The sequence below is a fragment of the Gekko japonicus genome, unplaced genomic scaffold, assembly GCF_001447785.1.
Source record: "Gekko japonicus isolate JY-2015 unplaced genomic scaffold, Gekko_japonicus_V1.1 scaffold279, whole genome shotgun sequence".
In the NCBI taxonomy this organism is placed as follows: Eukaryota; Metazoa; Chordata; class Lepidosauria; order Squamata; family Gekkonidae; genus Gekko; species Gekko japonicus.
In genome coordinates this window covers 1,236,740-1,263,936 of record NW_015162485.1, presented here as the reverse complement: position 1 = coordinate 1,263,936, position 27,197 = coordinate 1,236,740, and the positions used below count along the sequence as shown (strand labels likewise).

General features: G+C 42.9%; 1 protein-coding gene across 1 annotated transcript in view; it reads right to left on the bottom strand.

Annotated features, from left to right (window-relative positions):
• Positions 1-27,197, bottom strand: part of SPATA17 (spermatogenesis associated 17) — a gene marked incomplete at its 3' end in the record, with an annotated part of 121,462 nt that overhangs the window by 88,992 nt on the left and 5,273 nt on the right. The window contains 3 exon segments of the mRNA XM_015405926.1: positions 13,072-13,122; positions 16,266-16,347; positions 25,561-25,650. Coding sequence (XP_015261412.1) covers positions 13,072-13,122; positions 16,266-16,347; positions 25,561-25,650 — 223 coding nt within the window.

Genomic DNA, 27,197 nt, shown 5'->3' with positions numbered 1-27,197 from the left:
CTTGAAAACCTTGTACCCAGGGAGCAAACTTTGTTGGGGGTTTGGGTTTGTCCTCTAATACAATCTGTTTTTGTTTTGTTTTGCTTTAACCATTATAAAGTTTCCATTCCATTTCATTTATTAGCTTCATTGACCCGAGGTCTTAAGCCAAACATGCAAACAACAAATATAAAGTGCATTACATAAAATTACAAGAAATTTAGACAGAACGCCTTTACAATAAAAGCTAGTAAACATGCTCTCAATCAGTAACATCAGACCACATTTTATAAACTTCAATGAATTCTATAAAATCCCATGATATTATGGAAATTAGTTTTAAAATTTTAAAATTGTATACAAAAGGTACTCATAACATTTCAAAGCCGCTTTAAAAATAGCACTATTGAAAGATATTTTGCCACCAAGCGAGTCGTTTCAGGGTCCTCATCAGCTAATAGTATGGTTATCACCCAGGGTTCCATAGGGAGGTGATATCTTTGTAAAATAGGAGTAATCCAGCAGGATCTGGGGTCAATCCATTGGTGGCAAAATAACATAAGATGATCTAAGGTCTCTATTGCACCTGATCCACAATTACACAATCTATTTGAGTACTGTATTTTAGCAAAACGGCCACTTAGCTCTACAGTTGGAAAAACATTCAACCTTGCAAGCGTGAAGACATATCTAGATCTGGGGGATGTAAGGAAGCTCATATATGAGGGAGTTTTCTTAGGTGGAACAATCCCTAAGGCAGAGTTGGAGCATACTCGCCTAGCACGAATTGAAGTGCTGAGTCGGTCAATGTTTGTCACCCTCAATCTCATCAAATTTAGCGCTTCTTGATAATTTAAATTATTAAGCCCCGTAGGGGCGAGACCAATCCACTCCAGCTTGTTATCTATATGTTTTGCCCACGTACATTTATAATTATCCCCTTTTAAAAGATAAAGAAGACCTCCTTGAGCATTAGGTGTCATATAAAGAACTTTCAGTCTCAATTTAAAGGCTGCCTTCCAGGCTCTTGACTCAAAGGAGCATTGTGCGAATTCTTCTCTAAGTGCCGTCCCTGCGACACATTTAGGGACTCCTGCAATTTTACGCAGGAACTGGAGAAGGATCTGATCTGATAATTCCGAAATTTCTTTAATCCAGATCGCAGCCCCATATAAAAATTGTGGAGTAACTTTCGCATTAAAAGCTGCAATGGCCATTGGGACATACTGGCCGCCTCTTGAATAATAGAATTTAAGGAGGGCATTAGAATTTAATTTAGCGATTTCAGTTGCTGCTCTTATATGATGTTTCCAGCGGCAACTGGAGCTGAACACTATCCCCAGATATTTGAAATGAGACACTTGTTCTATCTCCCCACCCTTAACCTTCCATGATCTTTGTTTTAAACAAGGTTTGTTAGAAAAAACCATTATTTTTGATTTCTCATAATTGATCATCAGCCCCTCTTGGATACAGTAATCAGTAAAAGCATTCACTAGCTTACGCAAGCCAACTTCTGATCTGGATAAGAGAAGTAGGCTGGGCAGCTTAAGATGATTGTGAAAAGTAATGAACACATACTCGAAGGGAGAGAACATCTCGTGGTTTGAAATTCCTGTTGACCCAACGGACCAGGGGGGGCTCGACCCGAGTGACTCAAGATTAAACTTTGTGGGGAGTAATTATGCCCTTTTTGGGAAAGTAGGGGCTTTTTGTCTTAATAAAAAACAGAAGTGAAGTAATTAGGCGACGGGAATTATTATGTAACTTCTTGTCACCAGCTCTGGTGGCCGGAAGAGGGAATTTTTTTATTTTCCAAACCCTCGCCGGGGACAGGATAAATATTTGGCCCAAACCCTCATTCGGGGTGTTCTCTCAGTGCCATTGGGCGGTGAGGAGCACCTGCCGCTTGCAAGCTGTATTCAAATAAACCTGCTTAACTGAAGGAGACTGTCTTGCGAATTTATTTTTTTGGTAAGTGCCGATTGCGCTAACAGCGCTAACGACAAGAATACATTTTATTGTAATCTAATTATTAATTTTTTGTGCTTAGTGACCCTTATCCAGGGATCGTTTCCTGGCAGAGTGCTGCCGATTGCGCTAACAGCGCTAACGACAAGAATACATTTTATTGTAATCTAATTATTAATTTTTTGTGCTTAGTGACCCTTATCCAGGGATCGTTTCCTGGCAGAGTGCGACAGAGTGGTGCTGCGGCAGAAAGGAGCCCAGAGCACCCTCCCCCCCGCCATTCCTGGCCCATTTGCACAGACGGATGGGCCAGGGAAGCCTTGCAGAGTCCCCTGCCACCTTTCCCCTGAGCCTCTCTGCTCTGCGGAAAGACTCAGGGGAAGGGGGAGATTTAAATACCTTACGCAGCCGCGGGGCACCTGGAGAACATCGGGCAGGGGACCCAGGCATGACTGCCTCCCTGCCCTCCCCTCCTCCAGCCAGCCTGCCACGGTGGGCTAGCTGGAGAAGGGGAGGAGAGGTGGACAGACGTGCCCCCCTTCCCCTGAGCCTTTCCGCTTCTGCGGAGAGACTCGGGGGAAGGTGTTTTTTTTTAATGCTTGGCTTCCCTGCCCAATGTTCTCTGGATGCCCCGCAGCCATGGGACACCTGGAGAACATTGGCCGTGGTGGACTAGCTGGAGAAGGGGAGGGGAGGCGGGCAGACATGCCCCCCTTCCCATGAGCCTCTCCGCTTTTGCGGAGAAACTCAGGGAAGGGGGGGATTTAAATGCCTTTCTTTCCCTTCCCCAGATGGAACCCAGGCATGGTTGCATGCCTGCCCTGTGTCAGGGGGTGTGGCATCTGCAAATGAGCTCCTGCACCTCTTTTTCTACAAAATGACCCCTGCCCTTATCACATTGTTTTCCTTGTGGTTAACCGTTTCATATACTGTGATTCCTTTTGACTGCTTGCTTTAAAGATCTGCAGATGGCACCAGGATATTCTACGGAAAGGAGGTGTATATATTTTCTAAATAAGGTTCAACGAAGTAGAATCTATAGCAAAACGCAAAGCTCTCCAGAAGCACTTTGTTTGAAATTTGGTGACAGGGCAAGCAGATGGGATTAAATGTTAATAAATGCAAAGTAATATGTGTTGTGCCAAATAAGACTTCCAATAAAGGTACAACAATGGGTTCCAAGTTACCTTTAACTATTCAACAAAGAAGTCTTGCAGCTATAGCAGAAAGCAGTGGGAAAAATGTAAGAAGTTATTTAAAAGGCAGTTTACAAGAATTCACAACTGCACCAGGTTGAACAGGGATTATTGTAAGGTGTTTCAGGGCTTTGGTTAGACTGAGGGGTAGGCTGTATAATGCTTTCTATAACTACCTTGTTCATGTATAAAATACAGCCAAAGCTTTAAAGCACTCAAACTTGATTGCTCTTCTCTGCAGAGTACATATGTGGAGGCTACTCTATCTTTTGCTTTTTGTATAGAATGGAAAAAGAAGGCACCAGTAGTGGACCCACAATCCCAAGAAGAGCAAAATGCCCATAACAGGTATCTATAACTGAAGAATCCTTTGCAATGACAAAAATTTAGGAGGTGAACTACAGGTTTCCCATGCCGGCATGCTGCTGATATTTGCACAAGAGGGCAAACTCTGTTTTGTATAATAGGAATTGTGACCATTTACTCTTTCTGGGTTGGGGGGGGGGTTAGCAATATCTCAAAATTCATTAAAGGTAAAGTTAAAGGTCCCCTTGCGCGAAAGCCAGTCGAATCCGACTCTAGGGTTGTGGTGCTCATCTCCGTTTCAAAGCCGAAGAGCCAGCGCTGTCCGAACACGTTTCCATGGTCATGTGGCCGGCATGACTAAACACCAAGGCGCACGGAACGCTGTTATCTTCCCACTGAAGTGGTAACTATTTATCTACTTGCAATTTCTTGCTTTCGAACTGCTAGGTTGGCAGGAGCTGGAACTAGAGACGGGAGCTCACTCCGTCATGCGGCACACTCGGGTCTCGAACTGCTGAACTACCGACCTTCCACAGCCTGCAGTTCACTGTCTTTACCACTTGAGCCACCGCAGCTCCCAAACTTCATTAAGTATGTGCAAAAATTGTTTCATGAAGACAGAAGTTTCCCACAGACTTTCTTCCTGGCTATGGCCCCAACTTTCACATCTGGGTGGTTCCCTTTGAAATATTTTAACTAGTAAATTTGTCTCACAACACCGTGCATGCTTCCACTAATTTCTTGTCACAGTAACTAACTAAGCCTGGCTAATCTATTATACTAGAACTATCTCAAGATACTGTCTGGCTGCCCTTTCCAGCAAATTGGTTCAATTGGGGGGGGGGGGAAAAGTTAGACATGTGGTGGTACAGGAGCAGTAGACTAAATCCATTTAAGATGGGGAAAAACTTCAAACCTATAATTACTAGAAGAAGCGTGGAAGTATGTAAAACATATAGATTTGTTCTAGCATCATGAAGAACAAAACTGAAATGCAAAGCGATACAATATGAAAGGAATGTTAGTGTGGATGCAGCCTATGTGAAAACTGGACAAAGAAGGAGGGGGGAAACCTACTCAGAATGGAGCTAGATTGATAAAATATACTTGTGACAAATAGATGAGATAAGGAATCTCTGTCTATCTCCTTATGACTAAAAGAAAATGAGCTCAGGGGATTCCATGCTTCTGGAACCAATAAAGAGAACAAGCCAACAGAAGTGTCATGCAATCATAAGCAAGTTTACTCACAAGGTCTGCAGTCTTACAACACAATCCTAAACAGCTTTATTCCACTCAACGCCCAATGATGTCATAGGATTGCACAACTCTGCATAGGATTGTACTGTACCAAACAAGCAGAATAGACAAAGAATGTAGATAGTCATGTTGGTCCACAGAAATATTCTCCAAATAATAATAGTATACAGGGCTCTTTTTGTAGAAAAAAACCAGCAGGAACACATTAGCATATTAGGCCACACCCAACAGCAGGAACTCATTAGCATATTGGGTCACACCCCTGACAGCACAGCTCATTAGCACATTAGGCCGCACCCATATGTTACCAGAGGTGTGGTTACCCAGCCACACCCACCTTTTGCTTGTTATTCTGTTTACCTTGTTTGTTGTCAAAACCCAGGGCCTTTTTTTTTTGTAGCAGGAACTCCTTTGCATGTTAGGCCACACACCCCTAATGTAGCCAATCCTAATGAGTTTCTGCTGTTGGGTGTGGCCTATTATGCTAATGAGTTTCTGCTGGGCGTGGCCAACTTGGGAGCCAGCTGGAACTCCATTCCTGTGCGTTCCTGCCCAAAAATAGCCCTGATAGTATAATACCTTTTAGTTAGGACCAACCAAATGTCATAAATCAGTGAGTAAACTTTTGATTTTCCTAGAACTCTTCATCAAGCTGGATGTTCAGTACAAAAACAAAAAAGGGTAGGGAGAAAAACAGGTTTCAGGGTATGATGGAGTTTAGAGAATCTTTACATGGAACAAGGATGTGTTACAGTCTTGAAATGGACTACTGTTTTATCTTGTGTGCTGTTTGTATTTTACTTCTTTGTTGTGTTTCATGAATTTGCTGCTTGTCACTTTGTTACCTAGGGAAATCAGGCAACTGGAAATCAGGCAACACACACATACACATAGTGTTGGGCACAAAACTTGCCTCAAAATGTACCAAAAGTACTGGAAGCAAAAAAGGTGCTGATCTCCATTTGAATATATAAAAACTAGCAGGTAATCAGTTTTTCTCAGCACTACCTACAACACAACACAGGTCTCTTGGAAGATGGAGAGCGGAAGGGAAACAAACTAGTCCTTATAAAAGATGGGAATTAATTTTAGGTGATGAACTGGGTAAGGCATCAATGGAAAACCAAACTGCGTAATATTGTCTACTGACTGATATCTAATAGTTTTTTTCTCTCTGTGCCAGTAGGCTTTGCTGCATCTTAAAGCCTGTTTTGCACCCACACTACGTAGTAGTCCAGTTAACTTTGCAATATATCTTGTATTTTATTTTAGGACTGTACAAACTGCAAATAAGGTACTTTTCCACCATGGCGTGTAACATCTTTTACTCCCCTCCTCCCTATTTCTGGGGTATTTGTTCTTTTAATTGCATTCAGACTATACTGCACTCAGTTTCGGGAAACCTGAAAATTTACACTCTGTTTCATAATACTTGACATACTGTCATTTTTGTCAGAATGCAGTTCATATGCAAATGACTAGCAATTGTTCTGTTCTTGCAGTCCCAGGCAGGCACCAAACACAGTAAGTTAACTGAACCCTTAATGGACTACCACAATATATATCCGATGAGCTGTGCAGATTAATATGTCATAAACTGTGCAGGCCTGTAACTGAGAACAGATAGTGTGCATGTTTGGGGCAATCTAAATGTGTATCTATATATCTAATAATTAACATGAGCCCCATTGCTGATAATTAAATTAGCATATGGAGGCCATGTACACACACAAAATTCAACAAACCTGTGAGGAGATCCAGGTTTGCAGAAAAATCCTAAGAGTAAAAGGAGGAGTACAAAAAGAACCCAAACAGAGAGCAGGTTCCTGTGCAAGCACACATAACTGCTCTCCAGCCGCAGAGAGCATGCAAGGAAGACGAAGGTGGGGGAGAAGGAGCAGAAGCCACTGCCATCTGCTTCCCTCACTCATTAGGGTTTCCAGGTCCTACATTCTTCCCAGTGGGGGGATCTTTGGGCCTTGGCGGGATTTTCTGCTGCACGTGCTTTGTGCGCGGTGCGATGATGTCACCCAGAAGAGACATCATCATGCCACCAGTGTTGCATGGTGACGCTCTAGTTTATGGTCAAATTTCTATGGTTTGAGCCCAAATATACTATAGAGTTTTGCCCCAAAACGAGAGCATTGCCGCGCGATGGCGGCAACGTGATGGTGTCACTTCTGGGTGACATCATCACGTTATGTTCCAGGGGTATTTGCAGGTGGGGGTGACAAAACTGGAGAAAGGTGGGGGGGAAGGCATGGGGCCCGCTTGCCATCCTTGCTGCTTAAGGCAGTGTGGCACAGAGGTGGCAGCAGAGGTCAGAGGAGGTCTCCCAACTGGGCAAAGAGCAGCTGCGGCTTCTGGACAGGTCACCTCTTGAGAAGGCAGCAGCAGCCTGATGGGCCCAGAGAGGAGTGGGGGGGCACCACCTGCAGAACAGTCTCCCTCCCACAAGGCATGGCTGAGCAGAGCAGCAGGGACAGGAGGTTTGCCAACCGAGGGCATTAGCTGGGGGCATGGGGGGCAGCAAGGGCTTCGAGCTAGCCCTATGCAAACCCAGCTGGGGTAGGGCAAGGCAAAGAAGAAAGCAACAAGGCTCAGAGAAAGGAGGGGCGGTGCTGGGTTTGACCAGTATGGGCAGAGCCCAAATGATAAGAAGGTAGAGACAGGGGAAGTGAGGAAGGCAAACTGATTGAGTGGGTGCAAAGAAGAGAGAAAGATGAACCCATAGGAGGAGCTGGGGCCCAGGGCAAGATAAGGCTACCAAACTGTTCAGGCCTGGTAGAACTACCGCAAGGCAAAGGCACAGCTCAGCCCCCTGAGGTTTTGAAGGGGCGGAGATGGGGAAGTGAAGTGAACTGCACTCGTGAGGAAGTCTGTGTGGACTTTGCTGAATCCAGTAAAGAGGAAATTAAGGAACACCACTGTGTCTGGTGAGTCTCTCCTGTGTCTCTGCTGCCTATGGAAATAGATTCAGGTGGGTAGCTCTGTTGGTCTGAAGCAGCGGAACAAAATTCTAATCCAGTGGCTCCTTTAAGGCCGACAAAGATTTATTCAAGGTGTAAGCTTCCATGTGCATGCACGCTTCTTCAGATACATTGAAATGGAAATTGCCAGTCCATACATATAGGTAGAGGGGGAGCAGCAAATTAGCATTCAGCATAATAAAGATGTTTGACAAATTCAAGAACCAAACTGGAATAACTGGCTTAGTTTATATGGTCACCATTTGTTTTGGTTTAATTCCAAGAGAAAACATAGTGAAGAAAACCAATACATCAGAATCGGATATTGATGGGCAAATGTACCCTTCTTAATTGTGGAATGCTGAGAGTAATTAACTGAGACCCTGCTATTATGCTCCATCTGTCTCCTCTCAAGTGTGGAGGCAACCTTACAGCATCCTCTTCTTTGAGGTGGGGCAACTGGCTGTGCAGCATATCTTCTCTGTCTTCAGACCAGAGAAATACATTCCAATCTACCATTCCAAATTACATTAAATTCTACTATTAATTACATTACAATCTTCTATTCTAATCTACTATTCCACAGAAATAACGTAAAATAAAGAGGATGTATAACCTTTCTGGGGGATTGGTGGGAATACAGATGTAAGGACTGAATGAGGTAAGTATATGTAATGACATTTACTATTGTTTGTACATTACATTAATAGTTTTATATACTTTCATTTCACCACTAACTATTCATCCTTTGAACTGAAGAGTTCTGTCTTTTTAGTCTCTCCTTTTATTGCTCCATATTTCTGAATATTCTGTCTGGTGATTACCAATGCAATACAAAAAATATATATCTCATTTTCAGTGTTAGCTAATACAATACTATAGTTACTATACCTTATAATTCCAAGGTGAACATTTACATACTTCTACAAAAGTATGTATGTCCTTCAAAGTAATTAGCAAGTTTCAACCGTGATTGGTACCAAACAATTATTGTCATTGATCAGTACCAAACAGATAATTTTAAACAAAGTCAGTGTGTGCTCAGCAGATTACAGCTTGTTAACGGGCAAGTTCTAAATGACCTCTTAAGCTAGTCAAATCAATGATGCATATTCCTCATTAAGTAACATCAAAATGTAAGTGCTCTTATAAATAATGTTTATTTTAAGCACTAAAACAAATGGCAAAACCTTGATATATCAAAAGCCATCTGCTCACATAACAATATTTTTTTTCAAAACAAGAATTACTTTTGGTGTTAAATTCATACCAACCCTAAAATCTTTAAAATGCAAAAGAAAATGTATCACAACCCACTTTTTGAGAGGTAAATATGGAAAGTTATGCATTCTAGTGATTGCTTTTTGCATGTTTCAAAGGTGAGATTTTGACAGTAGCGGGTCAGTATAATTAAAGGACAGCCATAAAGAACACATTATGATATAGAATCCATTACACCAGCCAGGTGCATTCTTTTTTGCCTGAACTTCATTCAAAAACTGTTTACCAAAGCTGAAGGTAAATTGTACTTGGAGAGTAGAGCAACTTAATGCTTGTGAGCCACATCAGGCATGCAAAGATATTTTCTAAAAACACACATTATTTCCATATTCCTCGATGGAATCAACTTAAAGATAAGATACCAGCCCGCACAGGTTTAAGGGAAAGCCATGGCTGGCTGGACTTTATATTTCCCATCCCTGCATAAGAGAATTAATTTCCAGTTATTATTCTCCAGTTTCATGCCAATGTAGTACCACTGATTTCAGTTGGATTAATATAAAATCCAAGCTGGGTGGTGAACCCGTGTACTGACTGTGTGGTGACTTGCCTGCCTGGTGCGAAGGTAGTGGACATTACGCATGTTCTAGATAGGCTGGTGGATAGTGCTGGGGAGGAGCCAGTGGTCGTGGTATATGTTGGCACCAACGATGTAATCTTTCATGAAAATTTGCCTCCATTCCTGAGGACTGGAAGGTAGCAAATAACACTCCCATCTTTAAAAAGGGTTCCAGGGGAAATCCGAGAAATTACAGGCCAGTCAGTCTGACATCGATACTGGGTAAGTTGGTGGAAACTCTTATTAAGGAATTAGTAGGCACACTGATGAACAAAAACTATTGAGGCAGACTCAGCATGGGTTCTGTAAGCGAAGACCTTGTCTCACTAACCTGTTAGTGTTTTTTGAGGGAGTGAACAAACATGTCGACAAGGGGGACCCAATAGATGGTGTTTACCTTGACTTCCAGAAAGCTTTTGATAAAGTTCCTCATCAAAGGCTCCTAAGTAAGCTCAACAGTCATGGAATAAAAGGACAAGTCCTCTTGTGGATCAAAAACTGGCTAATTAATAGGAAACAGAAAGTGAGTATAAATGGGCAATTTTCTCAGTGGAGGGTGGTAAGCAGTGGGGTACCACAGGGATCAGTATATAGATAAGCATATGGAGCAGAAGTCATCAGTGGCTATTAGCCACAAGGTATAGATAGGAACTCTCAGTCTGCGGCAAGTGATGCTCTGTATTCTTGGTGCTTGGGGGGGCAACAGTGGGAGGGCTTCTAGTGTCCTGGTCCCATTGCTGGACCCCCTGCTGGCACCTGGTATTTTTGGCCACTGTGTGACAGAGCGTTGGACTAGATGGGCCATTGGCCTGATCCAACATTGGCTTCTCTTATGTTCTTATGTTCAAGCATCATGATACTAACATTAAATTTCATCACAGGCTGAGCTACTCTGCTCCACCACAATGGTTTCAATGATCTGACTAAGGCCTTTGATGTGTGCCACCCTACAAATGGGCAAGATCGACTACTGCCCACTAGGGTTGCCAAGTACTTACTGCAATCCAGCGGGGGACACATGCTCCCCGACCGGAGCATTTCTCCTTGTAACGCACCATGCTGTCGCCAGGAAATGACACTGGGCGACGCTCTGGCAATGGAGCTGAAAACTCGATGGTACCATCGAGTTTCTGGCCCCATTGCCAGAGCGTCACCCGGCGTCACTTCCTGGCGATGGCATGGTGCGGCACGTCTGTTGTCCCCGCAGGAATGATCCTGTGAAGACGTCTTCGTCCCCCACCGAATCACGGTAAGTACTTGGGAAGCCTGCTGCCCGCACACGTGCATTCTCTGCTGTGGGCCCCCCCCCTTGTGGAATGGCCTACCTGAGGTGTTCCAGAAGGCTCCCAAGCTTCTTCTATTCTACAAACTACATAAAACAGAATTGTTCAGGAGAGCATTTTTATAAAGGTAATGGGACTATATTATAACAAAGTGGTTCAGGAAGGCGTTTTTCTAAAAGAAATAGGAGTGTCAACTATACCGCTGTATATTGTATGGTATGTCTGCTGTATATATTATCCTAGTCTCAATGCTTTATTTTTATACTTCAGTAATATCATTTTCTGCATTGTTTAACATATCACATCTAATACTTTATGCTGTATTTCAGCATAAAATATCCTATTGATGGCACTGACTTGCACTGTATTCCACCTGGAGTCTCAGCGAGAAAGGCAGACAGTAAATAACATAAATGAATATATAGATATTAGGAAAAATATGAATTCTGAGGTGGAAAAGTTGGGCTTTATACAGGGACTTCTGTGACACTGTGGCAGTCTACATCTTCATTTTGTACCCTATTGATTTGACATTACCCCGTGATTTTTGTCCATCCACTGAATCAACAGGATTTCTAAGAGGTTTCTAAGATACAAATTTCTAAGAGGTGAGCAAGTTTGATAACAAACAAAGTATTTCCCGTGGGCAAAAGGTACTCTAGTTTTCATTCCCAATAGCTACTTCCTTCTTAGATCTGTGCTGCACAATTAAGTTGATGCTCATTGCTTGTGAAAGACGAAAAGACTGTCTGTAAAGAGGCTGTGTTCATATGCTTTCTATATGGACCATAAATAAATAGGTGGGGACTCCAGCTCTGCTTAGGGGTGTGCATTTGGCAATAGCTGAACTGAAAAAATACCCGAAAAATACCTCGGCTACCGGTATAGCTGAACCTGAGAAAGCCAATATTATCCGGCTTATTTCCCAGGTTCTTTTTGCTATATCGAAAACAAGGTTAAACCTAACAGCCTGAGCCACCAGTCAGCTCTTGGGTTTAAATGCCTTTCTTTCCCTCCCCGGTTTTAAACTTGCCTGGGTTCTCTGTCTGATCTTCTCCAGGTTCCCCACAAGCAGGGAACCCAGGCATGTTTGCATGCCTGCCCTCTGCTTTCCCAGTTTGCCCACCACGGTGGGCAGGCTGGGGAGGGGAAGGGCAGGCATACAGACATGCCCCCTTCCTTCCCTGAGCCTCTCTGCTTTTGCAGAGAAACTCAAGGAGGGGGGGCATGTTTAAATGCCTTTCCTTCCCTTCCCCAGATCTGGGAGGGAAAGAAAGGCATTTTAAACATGCCTGGGTTCCCTGCCTGGCCTTTTCCAGCTAGGACATGTCAGCTAGAGAACGGAAGGCAGAGAGCCCAGGCTTTCCCTTGTCAATTTCATTCACAGCTGATTGGCCAGGATTGAAATTGACATGGGAATCTGTGGGGGCTACCAGAGGGAAAGAAGGCATTTTAATATGCCTCCTTCGCTCTGGTGGTGTAAGTCAGAGTAGACCTCAATATATTCAGCAATACTGAATATTTCCCCAATCCTGAGGTGTTCCAGAATACTTACCGGTATTAGACAGGGGAAATTCAGCATTTACTGATATTTTTCCGGTCTGATTTACCCAAAGCTGAAAAATACCAGCATATTTTTTTTGCACACCTCTAGCTCTGCTGCACGTGTGTACAGCACTGGGCTTCTAAATCTATGATTCCTTATAAAATCCCACCTGAAAGATGAGTAAGTACAGTCATTATCCTGATCTGGTCATTCACAGACTGGAATCAAGCCAGTCACCTATTCTTCCTTCCCACTCCTCAAATACATGATCAATGTGATCTTCAGTGATCTTATATGGAAAATGTGTGTATACTCATGCAGCATTTTGGTGCTGAGAATCATACATTTCGAGATCCCTTTTCATGAGAAGATTTTCATCCAGTTTAGGGATTATGGACAGAAGTTTGCTTCTCTGTGTGTACACTACTAGCTGGATAAAAGCAAAAATTACATATGAGTAATATTTTCACCTGATGTAGTAACATACCTCAACATTTGGAAGGGTCAAAATTTACATATCAATATCTTAAATCTAACACAGATTATCAAATGCAACTTGGATTACTTAGAATAACTTTAAATTTGTAACTATATACCATTTCCTCACTTTACCATCAGCGTATCAATCAAGTTTATATTATTCTGGGTTGCTCATTTTATTAAAAGCAAATTCAGAGCACAATTGACTTTTCATTTGTTTAACAAGTGAAGAAATATTTACCCTGACAGCCATTTCATTGTAGAAATTCATCTTCATAATAAAATATGCTGTCTGTGAATCAAGGGGGGGGAAAGATGGCATACATTTCAGTTATACAAAGACAGTACTTCTATTTTTACATATAAAGGATAAGAATCTTTATACATAATACATAATAAGAGTTCTAGGCTTAGAAAGAATAAAATCAAACTTTGTATTGAAGAGATAGGCTTCCTAATACATAATGCAGGCTTAACCAGAAAAATCTATGGTAGTCAAACTAGCAGCTAATGGAGATATATGATCATAAAATGCTCTCCGCTGAGTTTGATAATCAATGGTGCTCTACTGAGAGTAGAATAACAAAGCAGAAATATTCACAAGTGCTGGTGACACGTAGTATTGTATGATTTATTCACTGGGGTTCTTTTAACCAAAACTCACAGAAACATAAAAGGAATTCATATTTCAAGACGTCTGGTTTAATGAAAAATTCAAAGAAATGCTGTCTTCAGTCGAAATCGTTCAAGGATATGGATGTGGTGATGGAACACAATTGTCCCTTTCAACCATCTGTACTAAATGTTATGTACTTAGTTGCCTCCTGAGTAATCCTTGGGAATTTTGTTTCATTTAATATTCATTCTAACATCATAAAATCATAAATACAATGATAACATGTTACGGTGAATCCCCTGATATAGAAAACATTTCCTGGTTCCCTTCCAATAAAGACAAATCCCTCTCAGTGAAAGAATCTCCTGTTGTAGCAAAACACTCACTTGGCAGGATAGGTTATTTTAATGGATACATCACTTTACACTAAGCTTTCACATCTGTTCCGCCCTCTAATTACAAATGCAAAATGAACGTAATTCACAACTGTATCATAAAAAGTAAAATAAGTACAGAAGATGTCCTTTATTTAGCATAACATAGAGACGTGTGTGTGTGTGTGTGTGTGTGTGTGTGTGTGTGTGTTTTAACTACAAATCAAAGGGGAAAGTAGTTGCCTGTGATATGTAGTTCCCTGTTCTCTCACTCCTCCCCCCTGGCAAAGAGGAATTCACTGTAAAAGGGTTTCGCTGTAATTAGTGTTATTTGAATTGCCTAGTCTGATCCAAAGCAAATTGTCTGTGGAGAGCAGCAGGACTGGATTATTTATCAACAGTCTGGGCAATTAAGAAACAGTTGGCTGCAATATGTTATTTACAAATGAACACAATGATGCTACTTCATTTTAAATTCACTTTCTTCATTACATTAGGCAAGGCATAATTCCTTCAGTTTAATTAAAGGAGCTTTTAAAATGCTCACTTTAATATGATATTGCTTCCTTAATAATAAACCCAGAAATGGTAATGGAGAAAGTTTTTTTTAAAAAAACACACACATGGAGGATCCTGATATTTTTAGTTTAAGAGTTCAGTTGGCTTAGTGATACATTACACCTCATTTTCAATTCTCTTCAGTAACTGAGGTAAGCAAAAAATTCCCCTTGACCCAGAGTATCCTTTACAGACCTCCTTTCCCCATCCTTCTGCTATGAAGCAATTACCCTGCTTCTTGCTGTCTCTATCGACCACAATGGAAGCCTTATATTGTCCTATATGAAACAGCCTAACCAGGAAGTAGAATTAGAAAAGGGTATTTGTGCATATCACACAAACAGGTGTACAAAACTGGCTGGGTAAAAAAGCAACTTTTTTTAAAAAATAGAAAAAATACAGAGGCTTGAAAAGCCAACAGATTCCAGTCATTTTCAGAACTGCCACCTCTGCAGTTTGTGCCACTGGAATACCAATAAATGGGCTTCCCCACTGTCTTTGAATTGCCTCTATAATGTTTAAATCTTATTTCTTGTTGTTCTTTGATGTCTCACCAAGTACAGGAGTTTATATCGACAGGAGGGTTCCTCCTGATACTCCACTTTCCCCTTTGAGCAATTATAACCTCCCTGGCTTCTGTATGCTGCAGTCAGTGAAGTAAGAAAGGGAAGAAAACACTGGTGCCTCTGTCATGTTGCTTATGTTTTTCTCCTTCCCTAACGGCTGGGGGGGGGGGGGAGAGATAGTGGATTTCTATCCAGGAAACATCGAGAGAAAGGTCTAATCCACCTGTCAAAATGCTTCAACCCAGATTCAAATTGTCCCTACCCCAGTAGTCTTGAAATTAATTTAAAGAATTTAGGAAGATTCACAGTACAATCCTAAACAGAATTACACGCTTCTAAATCCAGTGAAGTCAATGGAATTAGAAGTATATAATTTTGTTTAGGATGACACTGTCACACATGAAGTTCAAGCATTTTGTCTACTTAATAGAGTCAGCAATTCCTAACTCTCCTCTGAGCCAGAAAAGGAAGAAGAACAAGCATAGCTTGGATTCCCCTTTCATTTACTTCTCAGGCATAAAAACTATTTCACCTTCCAAAGTTCCAAGGAACACACTAGTGGTACAGCTAAGTAATTATTTTTAAAGTCCTGCACACCCCTGCTTTACCGTATATCCAGGACCAAATATTTAATAAAATTACACTCTACAGTTATTGAGATTAACAACTGCAAACTTTTGTTTCTCATACCAGTTTCAATCTTAACACACAAAACATCAGTGCCCTCTGAAGCAGTTACATCCTTCTAAACTCATTTTCAATGGATTTTGGAAAGGTGTAACTCTGATTAGGAGAGTCATATATGGTTTGCAAAATAAAATTAAATTAAAATCAACATGCAGTAACTTCTAATATTGGTTCTATAGACTGCTTTTATTCCAACCAGCAATGTTGTTGTTTAGTTTAGCCCCAAAGCATATCAGACACTTGCACTGCACTGCCAAGTACAAGTTAAATTTCAGGGAATTTAAACACTAGCTTGCGATGCAATGGTATTCCTGAATGAAAAGAATAAGCAAAAGCTCAGCTGAGGCAAAGGATTTTCCTCTTATGCTCCCTTGAACTGTGGTCAGAGTCTGGTCTTACTTCCTTTCTCTAAAGTAATAAATCCAGCATCTGTTGCCATTAATCAGGACATATAAAACATTTATTTTATTTTTCTCTAACCCTGAACATTTACACCTAGCAAAGAAAATGTAAGTTTCAAACATGTATCATTTCAAACAACTTCTTGTCCCAATGAAGATATTTTACTTACTTTGCATTTGTGGACAGTAAAACAAAAAGTTTGCAACACTTAAATTACAAAATTAATTTATACCTCTGTCATTTTTCGGAACTGTTTTCTTCCTTGATAACCCCGCCACCATTTCTGGATAAAAACCATCATTTTATTCAAATACCTAAAACATAATATCATGACAGAGAAATATTATCATGGATGTATTAATTGCCATTTCTTTTTCAAAAGGAAAAAATGTTCATTGGTTTAGTTCAGTGGTAGAAACATCATTATTAATGTTTTAGAGTTTTAATAACCAACTAAATACAAGGTAATGGAAGTGGTAAAATCTTGATGGTTTCATAATATTTTCTTGTAATATATGGTACTATGGAGTAACAGTATTTTTCAGTATTCAAGTACATGCCTCTTCCAGTATAAATGTTGTGGGTCAGCTTGACCAGTCGGCACTCAGCCTGGAGGAAGACTCCTCGAGTGTCACAGAACCTGGACACAGCTCACAAGAAACAGCTGAGGAATGACAGGAGCTCCATGATTCAATACTGACAGCTAACCCTGACTCCTGCAGGGAATGATGAAGAACAGCTGGGGCAGGACAACTCCTCTGATTCCCCCTCAGTAGCAGACCAACGCCGGGAGTGAATTCGCTGGCAACTTAGAGAAGGATGACACAGTGTGCGTCTCTTGACTCAACGCTGGCATTTGGCTGACAGCAGCCCTGAGTGATTGCAGGACTTTGCTGTGTATAACTCAGCTCATTGTGAGAGGCTTACTTAAACCCAGTTGGCATGCCTTTCCAGCCATGAAGGCAAGGAGTCACACATTTGTGAACCCAGTGACCACAACTCCTGTCTTGCACCATGTGATTTTCGGACTGACCTTGGATTTTGCTATCTGGACTGCCTTTGGATTCTGCTTCTCAGACCTGTCTACACCTAACGAATTACTGACTCTTGGACTAGCTTTGACTTTGCTTTCTGGACACTGTCTATCTGCTCAGGTGCCTGTTGTGCCTGCTAGCCAGGACAATAAATTTCTTATGGAGGAAACAATTTGTTTAGATAGGAAAAGGGCTATGAAAAGTTGTTTTCTTCCTCAGCGCCAGCTTCTGCAGGTAGTAAAACTACATGTTCTTATTCTGCATGAATCCCCATGTACTTAGGCCGCCAGACTGAAACTTGAAAGTTCAGTTTTTAACTTTAAATCACTGCTGTATTGAGAAACAAGTAAACAGTGGTTTCTCTTGTCTGCTAATCCCACCTGTTTTAACAAAATGATTTTCATTTGTGTTTCTCAGCAAGCATGGAAACGGATGAATGACAGGGCCAAAGGAAACTCCAGAAGAAGCAGGTTTATGCCCAGATTCATTTGCAAAGCTAGAAGTGCCCAGTAGCAGTGTCTCCTACATCAATTACAGCTGCACCCTCTTAGTTGGCTGCCGGACTTCCATTACCTCATCGCAGGGACACTGGTGCTGTGTTGTTACTGCCAGACTGGGTGCTGTGTTGCCAATGATGTATCCAATTAGTCCCAGGGAACAAATAGGAAGACGGACCACCTTGGTGCACCAAGCTTTTCTGACCTGTTTTGGGTGTTTCTGGGGGACCCTAATCAGGCCCGAAGACTGACAGACATCTTTGTATTTGTGGATGGTTCAGTCCGACGGGGGAAGGACTTGGACGGCCCCTTACAAACCCCTTGACTGGACAGAGATGTTTGGGGGCACAGGAGAGAATTGTGGATTGGGATCTCTTGGGCCCCAGGTCTGTTGGGTCTTAGTTGTTGGGATAGTTAATTTCATTTACATCCCCTTGTGAAATTGGGACCTCCTTAGTATTGCTAACCTCCCTTCTTCTTGCTAGTTTCTAATTTTTGTTATATTCCAACTAATTATTAATTAATCATAGGTTTTGGTATAAATTGATTGATGGGAGTTGTGTGATTGGATATCTATACTGATCAATTTATTGGGTGGATATTTTTAGTTCGGGGTAGAGTTTGGGTAAGTTTTTTGCCAATTTTCCCTGCTAATTGACTGATCTTAATTGAGTGATTAACTGTTTGGCTATTGATTAATTGATTAGAGGTTAAATATTGAATTTATTTAATAATTAAGTGTTGGAAACTTAGTAGGCTTTGCTGATATTGAGAAGGGCAGTTGGAAGAGTATTCTCAAAGAGAACTTTTCTTGTGGGGTTGTCCTATGGTGCTTATTAGGATAAGGATTAAGACCCTTCAGTGTACCTGCCTTCAGATGTTTAGCGGGTCCAGATTCATGCCAATAAGATCTGATGGGGGAGGCCATGCTGGGGTTGGGGATCCCAGTCCTGGTGGGGTGGGGAAGGCCTCCTCTCAGGCCATAGACCTAGTGTCATCCATTGTGGTACTGGGACTCTCCCAGTTTGTTTTGACCCCCACACATCAAGCAGGCCACACACTGGATCTAATCTTTGCATCGGGGATTATAATGGACTGGATTATTGCTGACACAGTTCCATGGTTTGACCACCTTGTCCTGAAGATTCAGCTGGGTATCCCTAACCCTCCCCGGTAGGTGGTGAGCAAATTTGTGCTTGCCTGTGGAATTAAATGGACCTCAACAGGTTCCAGGAAGCTTTGTGGGATCTGATTCCCTCTGTCAGTCCATTGGATGTGCTGGTGGAAGACTGGCACTCCCATATTTCTAAAGCCATCAATGAGGTCACTCCCTGGCACTCTCTTCGCCCTCATAACAAATTAGCTTCATGGTATACCCTGGAGCTATGACAGATGAAACAAGAGCTAAGACAATTAGAGAGAGGGTGGTGGCGAGCTCGTGCAGGTAATTTATGAGAACCTATGGGATGGCAGTGACAGCCATGAAGAGAAATTTCTACACGTCCTCCATTGTGTCTGCTAGCTCTTGCCTGGCCCAATTATTTAGAATTACTCGGTAACTGACTATTTTGCCATAGGGCATACCAAATGCTAGGGAATTGGCTATTGGCTGTGAGGCATTTGCAAGCCGTTTTGCAGACAAAATCTTGTCGCTCCACCGCAACCTTCTGACCACAATTGATACAATAAGAGAACTGGGAGCCCATTGACCATCTTCGGGTCCAGTTTTGGACCACTTCAGTCTGCTCTCCCAGGATGAAGCTGACAAGATCCTGGTAGCTGTGAAACCTACCATGTGCTTGTGGGGAGGGCAGGATATAAATCAAATAAATCAAATCAAATAAATAAAAATAAAGTAAAAGAGGAAATGCCAGGTTGCAGCCTGGCAAACTGGGGTAACATCACCACATACGTACTGTACCTAGAGTTGCCAGCTCTCTGTTAGGAAACACCTGAAGCCTGGGGAGGGCAGCGTTTGGGGAGGGGAGTGACTTCAGTGGGATATAATGCCATCCAGTCCACCTTCCAACGAGGCCATGTTCTCCATGTGAACTGATTGTTGCCAGGAGATCGCTTGCAATGGCAGGACCCCTCCAGCAACATGTACACCTAAACTGTTGGCTTATTGACTTCACAAAGTCAAGCGAAAAAGCCAGTTTTTAAAAGAGCGACATAATGTCAATGTAGAACTTGCAATGCAATGTTCTGACATTCTGGCTGAGGCTCTGGCGGCTGTGGCTGGATGGGTGCGGCGGAGCCGGTTGAAGCTTAATCCATCGAAGACGGAGGTCTTGTACCTGGGTCGGGTGTGTGTGGATGTAGATATCAGACTCCCCACACTGGAAGGGGCGCCTTTGGTGCCGACCCAGAAGGTGAGGAGCCTGGGAGTAACACTGGATGCCTCTCTTTCTATGGAGGCCCAGGTTATGGCAGTTGCCAGATCTGCATTTTTCCATCTTAGGCAGATAAGGCTGCTGAGAACATATCTCTCCCCCCAGGACTTAGCTACAGTGATCCATGCAATGGTCACTTCCAGGCTTGATTACTGTAACTCGCTCTATGTAGGCTTACCCTTGAGGCTGACCCGGAAATTGCAGCTGGTGCAAAATGCGGCGGCGCACCTGCTGACTTCGCCTATGTGGGCTCATATCCGGCAGGTGCTCCGCCAACTGCATTGGTTGCCAGTTGACTTCCGGATTCACTTCAAGGTGCTGGTAATTACCTTTAAAGCCTTATACGGCCTGGGACCCACATATCTGAGAGACCGCCTCTTTCCATATATGCCCCGAACAGTGCTACGGCCTATGGATCAACATCTCCTGTTTGTCCCCAGCCCAAAGGACATCCGTCTTGCCACAACCAGGGTCAGGGCCTTTTCTGGCCCCTGCCTGGTGGAAATTGATCCCAGTCGAGGTTAGGGCCCTGTGGGATCTTCTTCAATTCCGCAGGGCCTGTAAGATGGAGCTGATCCACCAGGCCTTTGGTTGAGGAAGCGGATATCTCTATATGGCCCCCCTGAGGTGGTTGTCACCCATCCAATTATCAACCCAAATAATATGCCAGGGAACCCCCACAGCCAGCTGATTTGCTAGCAGTGTGACTATGTTTTAATGTTTATTAATTTTAAATTGTTTAAATTTAATTGTATTTATTGTATGTTTTATGATGTTACCTGCCCTGAGCCCGCTCGTGGGATGGCCAGGCTTTAAATGCAAATAATAAATCAATAAATAATAAACAAGATACACTCTTCTAAACCCATTGACTCCAATGGACCTAGAAGGGTATAGCTCTGTTTAGGGCTGCCCTGATTAGGACTGCCACTAACAAATTTAACCTGGTCAAACCAAAGCTGTTTGACTGTGTCATGGGCAGTGGCTAGAAAGGTTCTCTAATGGCTGCCACCACTCTGGTATGGGTCTCCTCGGGAGGGCTCAGAGAACCCACTCTACCCCTTTATACAGTACTTTTCCAGTAGGTTTCCCTTTCCACGTGACCAAATGAGGCGTGAGGACCCAGGCAGAGTAACAAACTAGTTTTATTAAAGAGATTTAATAACAACTGTAGTTCAAAAATATGTAGGAAAAACAAGCACAGCAATGGTAGGTAAACCAGCAAAATAATAAATCCTAATGCATCTGACTATACAGTCTTAGCCTCCTCTTAGTACCTGGTCTCAGACTGACTCGTCCCTTTTGGATGAGGGATCCCTCTTTCTGCAGCAGCCTCACAAGCCCTGCTCCCTTGAGAGTTTTGGCAAGGTCTTTTATTCCTTCTTCTCAGAGACCACCCTCTGGTCCCTTGCTGGTGTAGTTTTCCCTCCAAAACCTTTTTTAAGCAATCACAGGGTCCAGGGGGAACCTAGGAAATGTAGGCCCTGATAGATACTCCAATATGGGCTTCCCTGAATCCACTAGGCCTCCCTAGAGCCCGTAGGCCACACCACTATAGTCCTGTAGGCCCAGGATGATGACAGACTGGCATACACAAAGAAATGACCAAACTTAACCAGTTTTCTCCCACTTATTCAGCCTAATAATCAAAATAATTGAAGTATGTATTAATCAATTTCTTAATTTTAAGAAACTAAACAATAAAGTTTCAGGCATATCTATGACTTGGCAAACAAATAAACTACTGAAAACACAAATTAAGGTATGTTTCTCAATTTGTTGATTTAGGGTTACCAACAACAAAAAAGTGCCCTGACCATTTAACAGATGTTGAATAAGCAGTTATTTACCAGGTCACCTCCAAGCCATGAAAAGCTTATGCTGCTCATTTCTGCATATGATAGGCTTGCCAAGTCTCCCCGGGGGGGACCCCACCCCAACGTGCACGTCACCCGGAAGTGACACGACCACGCCGGGCACGCTGGGGGCGGGGCCACGTTCATCCGAGGGAAAACTCTATGGTTTTCCCTCGGATGGTCGTGGCCCCGCCCCCAGCGTGCCCGGCATCGTCACGTCATTTCCAGGTGCTGGGCGCACGGTGCACGCACACTCCAGCAGCCAGCCGGGAATCCCCCGCTGCGGCTCAAAAAGCACTTGGCAACCCTAGCATATGAAACCTATATTAAAGGGACAGGATACTTTTTCTTCATGTTGTTGGCAACTCTTTGTTGTTCAGGACCCGCAAGAGTGACTCCTGATTTTCCCACAGGTGGCTTACAGGAGGAAGGAGGAAGAACATGTTGAAATGTAACATGAGGCCTTGGAAGACTTACTGGCAAATTTGTGTTTGCTTCTCTGTAATACGCAAACTGGCCATGAAATACAGTTTATTGCTCATTATTTATAAACATCGAACATGAAAAATATATACTTGTTCAGTGTTAACTGATGTGAGATTTCTGCATTTGATGTTCAGGAGGGAGACTATAGCTTGGTGTTAACTGACAAGTGGGTCCCAAAAAACGCAGTATATTTAGAAGAATATCCAAAAAGTATAGCAAATTCAGTGGTTGTTCAATTTGGCCACAGCGGTCCATGCTCTGATCACATCCAAGTTAGATCACCTTTTTTTGTACCAGCATCACAGTATTCTTCCAGCTTCATTTTGTTTAGAATGTGGCCTGCTTCCTTGACTTCGCTGATCTGACCACATGGATCTATACTATGGTTACCCTGAGGCTAAATTATTGCAATGCACTATAGATGCAACTTGTAACTTCAGTTGGTACAGAAGAAGAGAAGAAGAAGAGGAGAAGAGATTGGATTTATACCCCGCCCTTCACTTGGAGTCTCAGAGCGGCTTACAAACTCCTCTCCCTTCCCCTCCCCACAACAGACACCCCGTGAGGTGGGTGGGGCTGAGAGAACTCTGACACAAACTGCTCTTTTTCAAGGACAGCTGTGCCAGAGCTTGTGACTGACCCAAGGTCACATCAGCAGGTGCAAGTGAAGGAGTGGGGAATCAAACCTGGTTCTCCCAGATTAGAGACCGCACACTTAACCACTACACCAAACTGGCTCCACCACAGCTCAGTTGCTATCAAGTGCTAGGTAGAACATGCATGTTACAACCGTTTAGCAATCACTTCACTGATGACTGACCAGTTACTGGATTCATTTCGAAGTTCTGGCCTTGGGTCCATACCTACAGGCAGCCCCATAGCTAGATGATTTTCAGTGGGGGGCAATGGGGGGCATGATGTCACAAAAATAATAAATAATAATAAAATGTGACTCAAGCAGCCCCAACCTCTTTCCACCAGTCAACGGGCTTCATTGCTGGGCACGTCACACTTTGCAGGCCCCCACTTGCTCTGTTCCTTCAAGCTGGCCACCACTGCAGGCGCCCTCTCACCTCACTCTGGGGCCACCTGCGTGGCTTTCTGGAGCCAGGCTTGCAGGCTGTGCAGACAGAAGCGGACGAAGAAAACAGATGACAAAAGTGCCTGATTTGAAGCTTGGCTGAATGTAAAAGCCGCTCTCTGTGATTCAGAGACTCAAGGGTTGGGGAGAGGGGCTGGCTGCCACTGCGGACCCAACTGGAAAGCACCCCTCCCTTCCCAGGGGGAGTCGATCTGAACGGCCCCTCTTGGAGGAGGCCAGAGAGCATGGAAGGCCTCTAGGAGGCTTGTTGGGGAAGGGATGGGCAACAGCCTACTTCAGTGGCCACCTGCAAAGCCTGGAGAAAGATGGCCGGAGGTGGTGCAAGCTTAAGGAGCAGCCTCCCAAGACGGTCCACACTGCTCTCGCTGCCGGGCTGGACGGGGTGGCAACCACCTCGCCGAGGCACCAGCAGGACAGCAGCCCTGGAAGTCTGAGGATGCGATCCACACACGCCCCCACAGCGCGGTGCAGCCCTTCTTCCCAGCCTTGGCTCCTGAGGCGCTTCCAGGTCTCCATGCCGCTGCTTCGCCTTGCAAAGCCCCCACCCAGGGCCCCAGAGTCCAGATCCCTCTTGCTGTTGCCATTCCTGGCAGCCAGCTTTTCCTTCCTATCAAAGCAAGTATGGTGGGTGGGTCTGGCATCCTCCTGGGGTGGGGGCATTGCAGATTTGGGAAGGAGCACTGCTCTCACCGCCCCTGCCTAGCTACAGCCCTGCCTACAGGATTGCCTCTCCTGCTATGCTCTGCCATCACAGTTCACTTATGTGAACAAAATCTTCTGAAAGTGCCACCCTGCAAATGGGTAAGATCAGCAACCACACATTTCGTGCATTCTCTGTAGTGTATCCCACCCTGTGGAATGGCCTGCCTGAGGAGGCCAGGAAGGCTGCCATGCATTTATCACTCCACAGAATGCAAAACAGGAATGTTCAGGAGGACATTTTTGTAAAGGAATTAGGACTGCAGTATAATGGACCAGCAGAGGAGCTTGCTTCATAAGATCTAGGTTCAAAGTCTGTTGCAATGTTTTTTGTATGTTTCACCTTCCTTTTATTGCACTGTCTACTGCCTTTGTTACCCCACTTTCTGTGTTATGATATGTCATGCCTTAAGCAGTTATTTTCCTTTTGTTTGCATTGTTGTCCAATTCGGTAATCCTAATCTTACTGCACTGTTAATTAGAGTTCTTTGTTGTCTGACTTTTATATTCTGTACTCTGCCATGAGTCTCAGCAAGAAAGATGGAGTATAAATTAAGAAAATAAAAAAAATTAAAGCAATAATGATATGCTGTACATGCTGCTATGTTGAAAACAGTCCAGAACCTTCAACTGGTTGAAAATGTGACAGTCAGGCTATTGTCGGGGGTTAGTTTCAGAGATCTTATCACCCCTGTGCTGCAGGACCAACACTGGGTACCCATCTGTTTCCAGGCACAAGTCAAACTGCTAGTTCTTACCTTTGGCTCTATATGGCTTGGGCCCAGAGTAGCTGATGGACCATCTCCTCCTTTACTATCCATACTGCCAGTTAAGACTGGCCTGTCAAGCTCTGCTCTCTTTGCCCCCAACTTCAGCGATGAGGTGAATGGGGAATACAGACAGGGTATTTTCTGTGGTGGCACCTCATCTATGGAACACCTTGCCCCTTGAGGCTCACCTGCTGCCCACTTTATTGTCTTTAAGGCAGAGGCACAAAATGTATCTTTGTACTCAAGCTATTAATCATAGCTTTTATCTCTCCAGCTTTTTAATGGTCTGCTTCTAGCCTGTTTTACGCTGTTTGTTTCTGTGCTTGTTTTAATGGTTTGTCGTCATATTGATAACATTTTAATTGTAAGCTGTGTCAAGCAGGACTCTGACAAGGTGGCACAGATATCCCATAAATCAATTGTAAGAAGAACATCTTTACCAACTGTGTAACATCTTTGCTCAGGATTTTTTTTCCCTTCCTGTCTCAGGTACCTTATAAATCTTGGGTGTGGCCACAGACAAGAGCCAAAGGACCACAGCTCAAGGGTCCCATGGCTTGCATCTTGTGTTTTCAGTCAAGCCAGGCAGTGAGACCAGGACTGGCCTGAGATGCACCAGTATCATTTGCTGTAATCTGAAGTATTTTTACTTCTTGGAATACATTAGGCTCTGTCTGCAAATCAAGTTACCTGATGTATGCCCTGACTTTGCATCCCCGAAACCAGCTCTGAATCTTTACTGCAGCATAATATTCTATTTTTCGATATTCATCTACACATCTGAAAACACAAGAAATAACTTTGTAATTTGATCAAGTACATCTATCAATCAAGTTTATTACGGTCATAGACCAGTATAATAGAAGACAAGTAAATACAGTTAAGGGAGCAGTAAAATTATAAAATATAATGGCATCTAAAATTATAAATAAGGATCTAAAAACTTTAAAATACAGATATAATAGAATCAAAATTATGATCAAGTACATCTAAGTGCAGAACAATCACAAAAATTATTTTGACTTAATAAATCCATGCTCTTGCATGAACCTTAAGAAATCAAATAACACAATAAATAAGCAATGTATTTGCCAGATGTCTATCATATGCTTCCTCCAGAAATTTGAAACAAGCTTAGCCTGTCAACAACTCATTAAGGAGGGCCACTGATGTTTGCTTATTACCACTGTATTGAATGGAAGCAATAATAGTCTAACCACAGTAATCCATTTCCTAGAAATGACCAAATTAAAATATATTAAAGCACTCCATATGGGCCTCCCTTTGAAGAGCATCCAGAAACAAAAAGAGTTCAGAATACAATTATGAGGATGTCAACTGGAACACGTCATTTGAAACATATAATGCTAATTCTGTAATAACTGCATTGGCTTGCAGTTGGTTTCCAGGGCCATTTTAAAGTATTAGTTTTAACCCTTAAAGCCATAAATCCTCATTCTACCACAGAAGTTTGCTGGGTGACCTTGGGCCATTCACACAGTCTCACCCTAACCTGCCTTACAGAGTTGTTGTGAGGATAAAATGGAGAAAAGGGGAAATACATAAACTACTGTGGGTCCACACTGGGGAGAAAGGCTCAAGAAGGGCTACCTTCTTCCATACGAACCTACCACACATTTAGATCCTCAGCTGTCCCAAGTAAAAGCGGGTTTACTTGTGAGAGGGTGCAACAGAAAGACAAAATCCCTCCCCTAGGAAAGATTGCCTAATACCCTGTTGCTTTGTAGATGCCTGCTAAAAATGTTCAGGAGGCGTTTAGAGCTGTGCTGCTGTTTCAAATGGCAATGCCATTTTGCTTCTGTTGTCCTGATAATGTTCTGTTGGTATTCTTCACTGTGCTGTTGTGTGTTTGCTTGTTGTTTTTTTAGTAATTTTACTCTAGATTTTTAACTGATTTGGTTAGTTGTACTGAGGATCTGAATTAATTCTAAGGCAAATTATAAATGTTTAAATAAACAAATGAATAAATCCCAATCCAATTTATATGACCAATGAGAATATTAGTACCTTTCTAGGAGGACTGGGGACTTTCAAGATATTCCTATGACCACTGTCATTGCCGTTTCTTAAAGATTACAGAATACAGTCAGAACAAATACTGTTATGGCCATTAACAAGGACAGTGCACTCGCAGGGGAATTGAGTGTATATGGGATGGGGTAAGGACTATTAGCAAGGCATCTCAAATAGCTTTAGGGAGATTCCCAGTATGCCCTTAGGGATTTCATGACCTGACCTGAGTTCAGTTTTGGAGAAAGGTAGAATACAAACATTCTAAATATATATTTCTAAATATTATGTCAATA